Below are 12,525 nucleotides of genomic sequence, written 5' to 3'. Positions count from 1 at the left end.
GAGGGGTTTGGGGGGGGGGCTGGAGGGGCTGGGGGTGAGATGGTGGGTCTTGGGGGGGGATGGGGGCGGGATGGAGGGTCTCGGGGAGTCTGGTGGGGCTGGGGGTGAGTGAGATGGAATGTCTCGAGGGGGGCTGGGGGAGGCTGGAGGGTCTTGGGGGGGGGGGGGGCTGGGGCAGCCGGGGGTGAGCTGGAGGGTCTTCGGGGGGGCTGGGGGTGGGACGGAGGGTCTCGGGGGCGGAGGGAGGGGCTCCCCCGCGGCCGGAAGGGACCCGCCCCCCCCGCCGCAGGGGCCGCCCCGGGGGAGGGAGCCGGGAGCCGGGAGCGGGGGGGGCCGGCCCGGGGCGGAGCCGGCGGGGGGGGGAGCCCGGAGCCCGGAGCCCGGAGCCCGGAGCCCGGGGCCGGCGGCCGCGCCATGGGGGCCTGTCTCGGCGTGTGCTCGCTGCTCAGCTGCGTGAGTGCCCGCCCGGCCGGGGGGGACCGGGGGGGGGGACCGGGGGGGTGGGGGGGAAAGGGGCTGAGGCCCCTCCGAGCACCGCAGCGGCGGGCGCGGCCCGGGGGCGGGGGAGTCGCTGGAGCTGCGGGTCCAGAGGAGGGTTCGGGGGTGGGGGGGGGGGTGCTGGGGGGTCTGAGGGACTCACTGGGGATGATACACCCGGGGGGGGCGGGGGGAGCGCCGGGGGGTTCCGAGGGAAGCCCGGAGGTTGCGCCGTGCTGCAGCCGGGGGGTTGCGGGGGGACCCCCGGGGGGGGGTGCACCCCGCTGTGCCTGGGGACACCCGGAGCAGGGCATCCCCCTGCCCCCCGGGGGTGTCCGGGGGAGACCCAGGGGGTTCGCCCTGGAGAGCTCTGGGGCTCCTAAATATCGTGGTCACGGGGAACAGGGAGGCTGAGGGGTGGTGCGCCCACCCCACTGCGCCTGGGGGATGTGGGGAGCTGGGGGGAGCGGAGGGGTTCTGTCCCCCCTGCCCTGATACACCGCGGGGGGGGGGGGGGGGTGTCCAGTCCTGCTGCACCCGTGCGATTCTGAGGGGCTGGGGGGTCCAGCTTGGTTCTCACTGACAAGTCTCAAAGCAGGGGGCTGGGAATGGTGTAAGAGAAGGGGCTGGGATAGGGGGTGCAGGTCCATGGGGGGGGGGGGGGGGGGCAATGTGGGGGGTGCCCTGGCCCAGGGTGCGTGATTCGGGGTGCCGTGCCCAGTGACGCAGGCGGGTGCCCACGGCTGGTGTTGCCTTTCCTGGCGTTGCCTCACCTGCGGGCACGGGGCCAGGGCAGGGCGGCGAACCCAGCCCCAGAGCCGCCGGCCTGGGAACCTGGAAATGGGGCCGGTTTTGCAACTTGACCTCAAACTTTTGGAGGTTTAGTAAAAATGGGAGCTTTCAAAACGTAAGATCGGATGGAGGACGGTCTGCGAGGCCTCTGTCTGTAACAGGTCTGACGCTTTTCCTAACGGGCAGGTGTTGGAGAAGCCAGGAGCTACTCTGGAGCTGGGCTGGGAAGGTTTCTGGCCTAATTCTGGATTTTTTCCCAAAAATACTTATTCTGGCCCAGGCCATGGTAACGGGGTAGAGTTGGTGTATAGGTTTAGTTCTCCTATTCCTTCCAGTAGAGCTTGTTGATTAAGGGGGTGTTTTAGCTCAATTCTGAACTGAAAAACCACAACAGGGAAAAAAAAAAAATAAAACAAACACCCAGTCTTTGTATTTTTTTTTTTTTTTTTAATTTTTAATAAGAAAGTCTGAACTAACTCCTGGTCAGCATGCATCATTTGACTCGAAGCAGCATCAGATTGCCAAGCCTTCCCATTAGTGCTTTCCCATTAAAACTATACAAGCTGCTCCTGAGTGGAACTCCCATCGTGCGAGAAAAATTTCCCTTCCTCTGCCTCCAGCGATTTGCCAGGCTCTTTCCACCACTGCCACGAGCAGCGCGGTTGTCCCGAGCTGCCTTCCTTGCGGGACAGGGTCGGTGTGGCCAGCAGGAGCCTGCCCAAGCCAGAGCAAACCCCGGGGTGCGTGCAGCCCTCCGCCACGGTTTGGGCACCTTGTGGGGCCCATCAGCCTCCTGGGACCCGGGCAAAGCCACCCGCCAGGCGTGAGAGCCGCCCGCCTGCCGAGCCCGTGCCTGGCCCTGTGGGTCTGGTGCTGAGTAACCTGCCGGGTCGTTAATTTAACAGGATATAAAGACCGGTTGCTCAGCATTGCTTTTGTCTGACTCAACCTCTACATCCCTGGGTTTGCTGGGGCGATGGCAGCTTGCAGAAGATGTGTTTAGGTTGGTGTAGTTGATCTGGTGTTGCTGGGGTGATGTAGTTGTGTTGGACTGGGTGCTTGTCCAGCTCCGGCCACGCTCTCCCAGCCACCCTTACATGTGAGTCGTGCTGGAGGTGAGCTGGATTTAATGAGGAAGCCGATAGCGAAACTGGAGAGATTAATCTTTCATCTGCAGTGGCTGAAAACTGATGCTTCCTCATTAATCCACTGCTCTTGTGCTCCAGCCACTTCCCTTGGTTGGCTTTTTCCATCCTGCTGTTTGGCCGTCGGTCGTGTTCGCACTTAGGACTGTATTTAAAAGTCTCTGAAAGGAGGTGTATCGGAGCGTGTCCAGCACTGCCTTAATGTGGGGGGGGTTCTCCTTGCTCTGAGCACATTTGCTTTTTAAAAGCTGAATTCAGGAGGGGCCTGGGCAGCCGGTCAGGTTAGCAAATGGCACAAGGGATCTGCTTCCTTTGCAAAAGGTGCTTGGAAGGGGGGATACCCAAGAAGGGCACCAGGAGCCATGAAAAAAGGCTTCTGGTGACACGAGACTCTCACATTACTGCTGCACAGAGCAGGTCAGCAGGACGGGGCTGCCATACCCTGTTACCTCGGCTGTTGCCTTCCTGTGGTTGCAACAGGCTGTAAAACCTGAAATATGGCCACGGAGCTTGGCCGTGTAAGACTTGTCCTTGAAAATAAACCTCCGGCAGGCTCCAGGGACGCTGCGGGCTCCCGAAAACCTCGTACTAGAAACTACCTCACCCACCTGCAGCTTTCCCAGAGGGGAGCCAGGGTTCCTCTTCGCCCCCAGCACCCGCACCGGCCCCGGGCAAGGTGTGCTACCTGAGGCTCTGCCTCCTGCCAGTCTTCAGTGATGCTTGGACATCCCAAATCCAAGAACCTGCTGAGCAACAACAAACCTCAGGATTTTTCAGGGCATTTTCAGTGATTTTGGGACTAGTGCTTTTTGTTGGCACTGCAAGGAGAAGATCTGGAGGTACTGAGGTGCTTAAAGCTAAGGGTGCACTAGGTGCTGGGTCAGGTCAAATAATGCAGTAATTCTGTGTTAAAAGGGATTCTGGTTGTTCCCCCCTTTTTTTTTTTTTTTTTTTTTTTTTTTTAATTTGAAAAGGAAATACAGTAACACTGCTGTATTTTAAATGGATTCTTGTGCAAGTGGTGCATTTAATGAGCCTGGAAGGAAGCAATCTTTAATTGAAGGGCATTTTTTCCTGCTTTCAAGTTGAAAGCATGAAGTGATGTCCCAGATGAGGGTCCCTGTGGGATGTGGGGGCTGTCTCACCCGCCCTGGCAGCCGTGGGTACCGTCAGCTCAACACAGCCTCTGGTGGGGCTGGGATGTGGGTAAAGAGGAGTCGATCAGGAAGGAGATATTTTTTCTCAAATAACTATGTGCTTCCGTTTAAAAAAGAAATTCAAAACCACCTCTAGTGATTTTGGGGGCATCAGTGTGATCGATCATGAGCATCTCTGATGAGAGAGCTGTGGGTTTGATGTCCTGCTTGCACAGCAGCTCAACATCTGGTTTTCTTTTCTTCCACGTCCATTTTTTATGCTAATTTTAGCAACGAGAAATATATATTTGAGTATATGTATACCAAGCAATATTTAGTTAAATTGATTGCTGGGCAAAATTAGGAAGCACACAGCCGTAATGAACACACAACACATGCGGATCCCTTAATAGTGGGATAGAGCTGAACCCTTCTCCTGCTTGCAAGTGCATCTGGCTGGCTGATGCGTCTCAAGTGCAGGGGAGGAAGAGCTGATCAAAGGGAAGAAATGAAGTATCAAAAGCAAAACAAATCAATGAAGTTAGCTTGTAAATAGAGGGGAAGTAGTTTGCTAAGGACCAGATTCCTAGTAAGAACCTGGCTCTGATACTGGAGTTAAAAACACCCAATGCCGTAAATTTTTAAATAAGTGGATTTGTGAATGCCTTTCAGCTAGAGAAGAGTATTTGGAAAGTGAAGCAGCAGTATTTTAAACAAACTCCAAATACTTAATTCCCGTTCATCTAGGCAATACCTGTAGCTGGAAGCTTGCCAGCACCTGCTTGGGGATTTCTCATTGCTCCCTGGGCCGGTGCATGGGACAGGGGAGGCTGTGGGCTTGTGATGGCTTCAGTGAGGCATTAAAAAAAAAAAGAAATAGCTGGAGGTTTCCCTATTTTAGAGGACGTGGGGTGTATTTTGCTGTTGCATTGCTTGGGCTGTCTGTCCCTAGAGCCCTGCTGTTACTGCTTACACCACAGAGAGTGGAACAGAATTGGGAATTTAGTTTTAATTTAGTTTTAGGGCCCTTTGAGGTTTTATTTAGCACTTTAACCCATCTGTTTGTTTACCTGGGGTCAATGCTGGCTCCTGGTTCAGCAGCCAGGAGGGCATTGCCACATGCTTTGCCTTGATGTGAGATGTTGGTTTCACTTCCCCAGCCAACCCTGCTGATTCCTGAGAGTGCAGCATCTTCACTGCAAACCTGAGGCACACCTTATTCCCCTATTTTTTTTCCCAGATATTTACATGGGACCTTCTGGTCACATGACATAGTGGATTAGTGACCCAGCAGTGACAGACCATCCCAAAATGCTTCTTCCACTCTCTAGCCTGAAAATGCCCTATTTATTCTCCAGCTTCACTGTCTTTTAGAGAAATAGGGTTTCAAGATGCGGCAGGGAGTTGGGAGATCCCACTGCTGCTGGGGATAATTAAGAGGCTGAAAATCTTCCCTGTTGGGATCAGGGATGCCACTCTCAGGGCTGGCCATGGCCCTGTCCTGCGTTCCTGCCCCATTACGGGCTTTAAAACCTGTTATGCAAAACCCCTGCAGCTGTTCTTCCTCTAAGACAAATGATTGAGGCACTCCCACACCCTGTAGTTATTAAATAGGTGGGTGTATGTCCAAGTTGTTGGACAAATTGGTGGGACCAGTGTATAACGGAGCAGCAAAACTCAACTCAGCCCAGCCCAACTGGTGGGGTGCAAACAGCACCTCCCTAATGCTCCTCTCATGGCTTGCAGACGCCAGGGAAGTCTAAGAATAGTTTAATAAAAAATTCCATTTCCTCCTTGTAAGCCTTGTTCTGTGCAATCCTTGTGCAGGAACCCCCCACCAGTGTTTTGCTAGGCTGTAAAGTTGGGTTTCCCCAGTTCCCTGCTCTGCACCCAGCTCTGGCACAGCAGTGGGAGCCCCTGGCATGGGGGTGCACCCGGCAGCACTGCCAATGCTGGATTTGGGATGACAGGACCCACTGCAGACACCCAGGGATGCTGTGCCTCAGTTTCCCCCCCTGTCAATGGCCTTAGGGAGGGGGAAGGATGGCAGAACAAGCTAGTTTCCCAATGATGCTGATACTGGTGTTTTTCTCATCCTGTATTAGATTGAAAAGGCAACCTTAAATTATATTACAAACTCTTTTTTTTTTTTGGAAATAAAGGAGTCTTTTTTTTGCATGTAATTGCTGGGGAGCAAAAAAAGATGAGGATGTCTCTAGTACTCTTGGTGTCATTTTCCAAGCTGGTTGGTTATTGCAGTGAATCTGTTCCCATGGTTCTCTTGGTTTTCTGCAACTTTTGGGGGGGACTTGGGGCCGTTTCCATGAGGTCCCGCGGGGTGTGGGTTGTGATGCTGGCTGGTGAGAAGCTCTAAGCAAAGAAATCCAGCGGTGTGGATTTCCAGGCAGATCTTAGTTTGACCTGGTCACATGTTTTGGGGGGAATTTCGACCCGTTCAGCGTAGGGCTGCTCTCATTGCAGGTGTCCTGTCTCTGCGGCTCCGCACCATGCCTGCTCTGTGCCTGCTGCCCCTCGGCCAAGAACTCCACCATCTCCCGCCTCCTCTTCACCTTCTTCCTCTTCCTCGGCACCCTCGTGTCCATCATTATGATAATCCCTGGTGTGGAGAAGGAGCTGCACAAGGTAAATAATTCCCAGAGGCCGCTGGGCTTGGTCACCACAGGGAAGTGATTTAGCTCATGGTGGGTATGTGAGGCTGAATCGGAAAGTGAATTTCTGGGGTGTGATGTTGCTTCTGTTACTTTTTTTTTTTTTTTTTTTTTTCCAAGCATCTCGCTGGGAGAGGGTGTTATTAACCCTGGCTTTCCACAGACGGGAAAATGCAGTGGGATAATTTCATGCATTATCTAGTTTTCCCAGATGTCTCCCAGGAAAGTTTCCTGCATCACATTTTTGGGGTTAAATTGGCCAAGTGACTTGCAAGCCATAGAGGTGGGTGTTCCGATGCAGGGAGCTGAGGTCTGCCAGCTGAGCCAATGCAAAGGCTGTGCCAGGCTTTTGGGGAAATGCTGGTTTCATCCCAGCTTTCCCCTGACCTGCAGGGGTGGCTTTAGCTGTGTCACCCCACCCGCTGTCCCCAAGCAGGCCGAGCTCTTGCTTTACAGGAGCAGCCGTGGGCTGGCCCACCTCTGGGGGCTTGTGGTGGGTGCAGGGTGCTGGGGGGATGCTCACCCCTCTGTCGCCTTTGCAGCTCCCCGGCTTCTGTGAAGGCAGTGGGTCGGTCCTGGGGGTCCAGACCCACGTCGACTGCGTCAGCTTCCTGGGCCACAAAGCCGTGTACCGCGTGGGCTTTGCCATGGCTGCCTTCTTCTTCCTCTTCGCCGCAGTCATGGTGTGTGTGCGCAGCAGCAAGGACCCGCGAGCCGCCGTGCAGAACGGGTGAGTGTTGGTCCCCGGGGGTGGGGGGGGGGGATGCTGGGGGGGGGGGGAAGACCCCCCCCCCCCCCCCCCCCCCCTCGCCTTCCCTGCTGGGTTCCTGCTTGCAGACTCTGCCTCCTTTCTCCTCCTGCAGCTTCTGGTTCTTCAAGTTCCTGGTGCTGGTGGGGATCACGGTGGGGGCTTTCTACATCCCCGACGGTGCCTTCACCTCAGGTGAGGAGCTGCCCCTGCTCTCCTCCACGTCTCTGCGTTAACCCTCAGCACAGGATTAAACCCAGGGCTGGGGTCGGCATCCCCTCTTCCATGTGCCCCTGCCATTGCCAAATTCAATTATCCCTGCTTTTAACTGTTTTTTCTCTTCCCCTCAAGTCTGGTTTTACTTCGGTGTAGTCGGCTCCTTCCTCTTCATCCTCATCCAGCTTGTCCTCCTCATCGACTTTGCTCACTCCTGGAGCCAGCTGTGGCTGCGCAACGCAGGCGAGAGCAACGCCAAGGGCTGGTACACAGGTCGGTATGACGGGCACCCCAGAGGCTTTAGGGATGGGGAAGCTCATCCTGGGGGTGGGCGACACTGAGCTGGTGGGGACTGGGGGGCTCTGCTCCAGCCTCTTCCCTTTTTACTTTCTCCCCCAGCCCTTTGCATTGTCACCTTCATCTTCTACGCCATCTCCATTGCGGCCATAGCGCTGCTCTACATCTACTACACCAAGCCCGAGGGCTGTACGGAGGGCAAGGTCCTCATCAGCATCAACCTCATCCTCTGCCTCATTGTCTCTGCTGTGTCCATACTGCCCAAGATCCAGGTGAGGCGGCGGGGGGGGCACCTGTGAGGCTGGTGGCCATGTCACCCCGGGGTGCAGGACCGGCCCTGAGCCCCCGCTGTTGTGTTTGCAGGATGCTCAGCCGCACTCGGGGCTGCTGCAGGCGTCCCTCATCACCCTCTACACCATCTACGTCACCTGGTCCGCCCTGGCCAATGTACCAAGTAAGCAGGATGAGGCCTTGGGTTCAGGAGGGAGGTGCACGGCGCAGGAGCACACACTGGGGTGGGTGCTTTGCCCCTCCCTGGGTCTCTGGGGGGCTGGAGAAAGGTGCTGAACCCCCTGCGTGTCCCCCCCCAGTTCAGACCTGTAACCCCACGCTGCTGGTGAGGAACAGCACTGGCTCAGCGATGGCCACCCAGCCGCTGACGACCTGGTGGGACGCCCCCAGCATCGTCGGGCTGATAATCTTCATCCTCTGCACCCTCTTCATCAGGTGAGGACTTGGCTCGTGTCCCCGGGCACTGCAGCATCCCTCTGCCTGCCCAGAGCAGAGGCATCAGGAGGCATTTAGGGAATGGTGGTGCTGGAGGGGAGGTCACAGCTTGGTCCAGGGTTTTTGTCACCAAGTGTCTCTTGCAAAGCCACCCTGGTCCCCAGGGACGCAGGCAGGCAGCCCCCGGGGGTCGTGGGTGCAGCTTTTTGGGTTTTCTGCACAAACTGCATCCCTGAAACTGGCCCGCCTGTCCTGCGGACAGCCCCGCAGGGCATCCCCAGGCGGGTGGGCACGGTGGGGGGGGGTGGGGGGCTGAGCTCAGGCTGGGGGACAGCCCGGGAGGCAGCGGGCTGCCAGCCCTGAGCCTGCCGTCCCTCTGCCCGCAGCGTCCGCTCCTCGGACCACCCGCAGGTCAACAAGCTGATGCTGACGGAGGAAAGCGCCGCCGGGGCGGGCGGCGAGGCGGCGGCTGTGGAGAGCGGGCTGCACCGCGCCTACGACAACGAGCGGGACGGCGTGTCCTACAACTACACCTTCTTCCACCTCTGCCTCCTCCTCGCTGCCCTCTACATCATGATGACCCTCACCAACTGGTACAGGTGGGCAGAGCTCCCGCGGGGACCCGGGATCCCTTGGGATGTGGCGGGAGCAGGGACCCAGCCCCTGGGGTGCTGTAGGTGGGGGTCACCCCCCCCCCCCCGGGTGAGCTGCGGGGACCTGCGTGGCTGCAGGCCTGGGGGGAGCATGCTCTCCCCTCCATGCTCTTTGCATCGCACTCAGGGCTCGGTGCTTGCAGCCTCCATCCCTCCCCAGCCCGGTGCCTGGGGCGGGGAGGGGGATGCCGCCCTGCTGGCACAGCACAGTGATGGGTGCTGCCCTCTCGTTTGCTGTTTCAGGCCAGATGAGAGCTTGCAGGTGCTGACGAGCCCCTGGACGGCCGTGTGGGTGAAGATCTGCTCCAGTTGGGCTGGGCTCCTGCTCTACCTCTGGACCTTGGTGGCTCCGCTGGTGCTGCCAGACCGAGACTTCAGCTAAGGTGGCCTCGGGCATCCTGCTGCTGGGTCAGAGTCACCGTGGCTTTGTCCTGGGGACAGTCCCAGCTCTGCCTCAGGCTCTGCAGGCAGGAGCAGCTATGCGGGGTTGTGCCTTCTTGCAGACCTTCTGTTTTAATTTTGAAAGAGATGAAGTGCCAAGTAGGGAAAATCAGCAAGGGCTGACAAAGACTTGAGGATGATTTTCAAGCTCTTATCATCTCCATGTTTGCCTAGTGCTGTCGGTGGTGCCTCTATACCCTCTTCTTCTAGCAGAGACCACTGCCTTGCCTTGGGAGGGTTTGGTTTTCACCAGCTGCTGATGTTGTATCGCTTGGTGCCCTGAGACTGCCGGTGCCTTTTGGAGGGGCTCTGGGGCCCGGCTGTGTACCAGGACCCGGCCACTGTCGCCTCCCCAAAGAACCCAGAGGAAAATGAATCTTGAGAATTTGTGGCTGGAGGCAGATGTCCCACTGCATCCCCCCCAGCCTTGGCGGTGGCCCCAGCTCCTTGAGGAACTCCCGTGGGAGGATGGGTCCCGGGTCCTCGTGGGAGCGCAGGTCAGGGTTCCTGCAGGCTGTGCTGGCCTGACACCGCTGCCTTGCCTCGTTAATAAAGTCTCATTTGGAATAAGGTGGGCAGGTTTGTCCTTCTGGGGTCTTTGCTGCAGCGTGTGTGGGAGGTGGAGGAAAGGGGATGTATTAAACAGACCTAAGGCCAGGGTGAGGGCATGGGGGGCTGCCCCGGGGGGGTGCAGGCAGGGGTGGCATGGCGGCTGGGAGCCCTGGACCCTGGTGCCAGCCTGTGGCACCCTGAGCGTTGCTGCAGGAGGAGGGTGCTGATAGGCAACAGGGTGTGCACGACATGGGCTGCACCCCGTGCCCAGGGGCACACGGGGATGGGGTGAGCACCCTGGTGGGGTGCCCCCTCTGGCAGGGGGAGGGGGGTGGCCCCGGGTGGGTGCCCCCTCTGGCAGGGGGAGGGGGGTGGCCCCGGGTGGGTGCCCCCCCTGGCAGGGGGTCCCTGTCCTGCAGCTGCAGCCGTGGGAGGCCGGAGGTGCCCGCTGCCCGCCCAGCCGCGGGTGCCGGGGCAGGGGCCCTGTGCCCGGCGCTGTGCAGCCCCTCACCGTGGCCGGGCTGGCTCTGGGCGGGGAAGGGGCCCGGGGGGGGGGGGCTGCGGGGGAGGGGCGGGGGCAGGGCCGGGATCAGCCACCAGGTGGCGCTGGTGGCACGCGCCCGGCACCCGCACCCTGCTTCAGCCTGCACCCCGCATTCCGCACCCTCATCCTGCACCCTGCTTCAGCCTGCACTCTCCACCTGCACTTTGCTTCATCCTGCACCCTCATTCTGCACCCTGCTTCAGCCTGCACCCTCATCCTGCACCCTGCTTCAGCCTGCACCCCGCATTCTGCACCCTCCGCCCGCACCCTGCTTCATCCTGCACCCTCATCTTGCACCCTGCTTCATCCTGCACCCTCATCTTGCACCCTGCTTCAGCCTGCACCCTCCTCCCGCACCCTGCTTCAGCCCGCACCCTGCTTCAGCCTGCACCCCTCATTCTGCACCCTCATCCTGCACCCTCATCCTGCACCCTGCTTCAGCCTGCACTCTCCACCTGCACTTTGCTTCATCCTGCACCCTCATTCTGCACCCTGCTTCATCCTGCACTCTCATCCTGCACCCCTCATTCTGCACTCTACGCCTGCACCCTGATTCATCCTGCACCCCTCATTCTGCATCCTCTGCCCGCACCCTGCTTCATCCTGCACCCTCCGCCCGCACCCTGCTTCAGCCTGCACCCTGCTTCAGCCTGCACTCTCCACCTACACCTTGCTTCATCCTGCACCCCTCATTCTGCACCCTGCTTCATCCTGCACCCCTCATTCTGCACTCTACGCCTGCACCCTGCTTCATCCTGCACCCCTCATTCTGCATCCTCTGCCCGCACCCTGCTTCATCCTGCACCCTCCGCCCGCACCCTGCTTCAGCCTGCACCCTGCTTCAGCCTGCACTCTCCACCTACACCTTGCTTCATCCTGCACCCCTCATTCTGCACCCTGCTTCATCCTGCACCCCTCATTCTGCACTCTACGCCTGCACCCTGCTTCATCCTGCACCCCTCATTCTGCACTCTACGCCTGCACCCTGCTTCATCCTGCACCCCTCATTCTGCATCCTCTGCCCACACCCTGCTTCATCCTGCACCCTCCACCCACACCCTGCTTCAGCCTGCACCCCTCATCCTGCACCTTCAGCCTGCACCCTTCTTCATCCTGCACCCTCAGCCCGCACCCTGCCTCACCCTTACATCCTTCCTCATCCTGCACCCCTCGCCCTACATCCTGTGCTCTGCACCCTTCATCGTGTGTTCTGCACCCTCCATCCCTCGGCCTGCCTTGTGAATCCTATACCTTGTGTCCTGCATCCTTTGTCCTGCACCCTGCATCCCACATCCTTTGTTCTGCAGCACAGGCTGGGGTGTGTGGCCTGGGCAGAAACTGGGAAGGGGCAGATGCTCTCCCAGCATCATGTTTGCAGATGCTCCTTGCCTTTGCTGCTCCAGCCTAGGCCATGTATGTGGGGGAGCTGCAGGTCCCCCCACTGCAGACCAGCTGTGCCACTGGGAGCTGCCTGGCACCTGGGTAACTCCTACATCCCCATATGCACCTTGGACAAGTGACACTTGCCAATGCACCACCATCCCCAGGGCCTGTGGGGACACACTCAAACCTTTCCCCTGATGAGCATTGCCTTTTGCATTTCCCACCTTTCAGGAGAGCAGAAAAACTCTGTGCCTACTGCAGCCGGCTGGTCTCTGCCCGGGCTGTGACTGCTGACTGTGGTGCCAGATCTGCAGGCAGCTCCTCCTGAAATGCCCAACCAGAGCAAGTCAACAGGCGATAAACCCAAGGCACCGGCTGCATGAAACATGCCCTTGGCTCCCAAATGCCATCCCTGGCCAGGGGGTCTGTGAGGATGAGGATGGCTCTGCAGAGCCAGCAGCACCCGCTCTGGTTCCAGCAGTGACGTAGCAGCAGCTGGAGGTGACACAGTGACAGGGTGTCCCGCTCAGGACAAGTCTCCTGCTGAGCCAGCAGCAGGTCTCTAGCTACAAACAAACTGCCTCATCCCTGGGATTTTCTCTGAAACAAGAATTGCTTGTTCTTTCTTTCAGCTTTCCAGCTGCATCCAAACAGCTCCTGGAATAACCCACCAGCGAGTGGCACTGTGCTCCTGCCCCTGGCTTGCCTGGGGACGGTCTGGGCTGCACAAGGGTCCGCTACAAAAT

At 58.4% G+C, this 12,525-nt stretch overlaps 1 protein-coding gene across 1 annotated transcript; it reads left to right on the top strand.

The window, feature by feature from the left end:
* The first annotated feature begins 350 nt into the window (after positions 1-350).
* Positions 351-9,870, top strand: SERINC2 (serine incorporator 2). Its single transcript, XM_032987539.2, has 10 exons — positions 351-453; positions 6,032-6,193; positions 6,762-6,949; positions 7,083-7,162; positions 7,319-7,456; positions 7,583-7,752; positions 7,844-7,934; positions 8,071-8,206; positions 8,593-8,805; positions 9,103-9,870. The coding sequence occupies exons 1-10, from the start codon at positions 415-417 to the stop codon at positions 9,239-9,241; spliced, it is 1,356 nt and encodes a 451-aa protein (XP_032843430.2). The 5' UTR covers positions 351-414; the 3' UTR covers positions 9,242-9,870.
* Positions 9,871-12,525: the final 2,655 nt, after the last annotated feature.

The sequence above is a fragment of the Tyto alba genome, unplaced genomic scaffold (genome assembly GCF_018691265.1).
Source record: "Tyto alba isolate M040663 unplaced genomic scaffold, T.alba_DEE_v4.0 Super-Scaffold_20, whole genome shotgun sequence".
NCBI classification, from domain to species: domain Eukaryota; kingdom Metazoa; phylum Chordata; class Aves; order Strigiformes; family Tytonidae; genus Tyto; species Tyto alba.
Note: the sequence above shows the minus strand (reverse complement) of the source record. Positions and strands in the feature narration are given on the sequence as shown.

Bases quoted from the DNA above. Each gene is read 5' to 3' on its own strand.
- SERINC2 (XM_032987539.2), top strand. From the start codon at position 415: ATGGGGGCCTGTCTCGGCGTGTGCTCGCTGCTCAGCTGC. The intron at 7,753-7,843 runs GTGAGGCGGCGG...TTGTGTTTGCAG, and splicing joins CCATACTGCCCAAGATCCAG to GATGCTCAGCCGCACTCGGG. The intron at 7,935-8,070 runs GTAAGCAGGATG...GTCCCCCCCCAG, and splicing joins CGCCCTGGCCAATGTACCAA to TTCAGACCTGTAACCCCACG.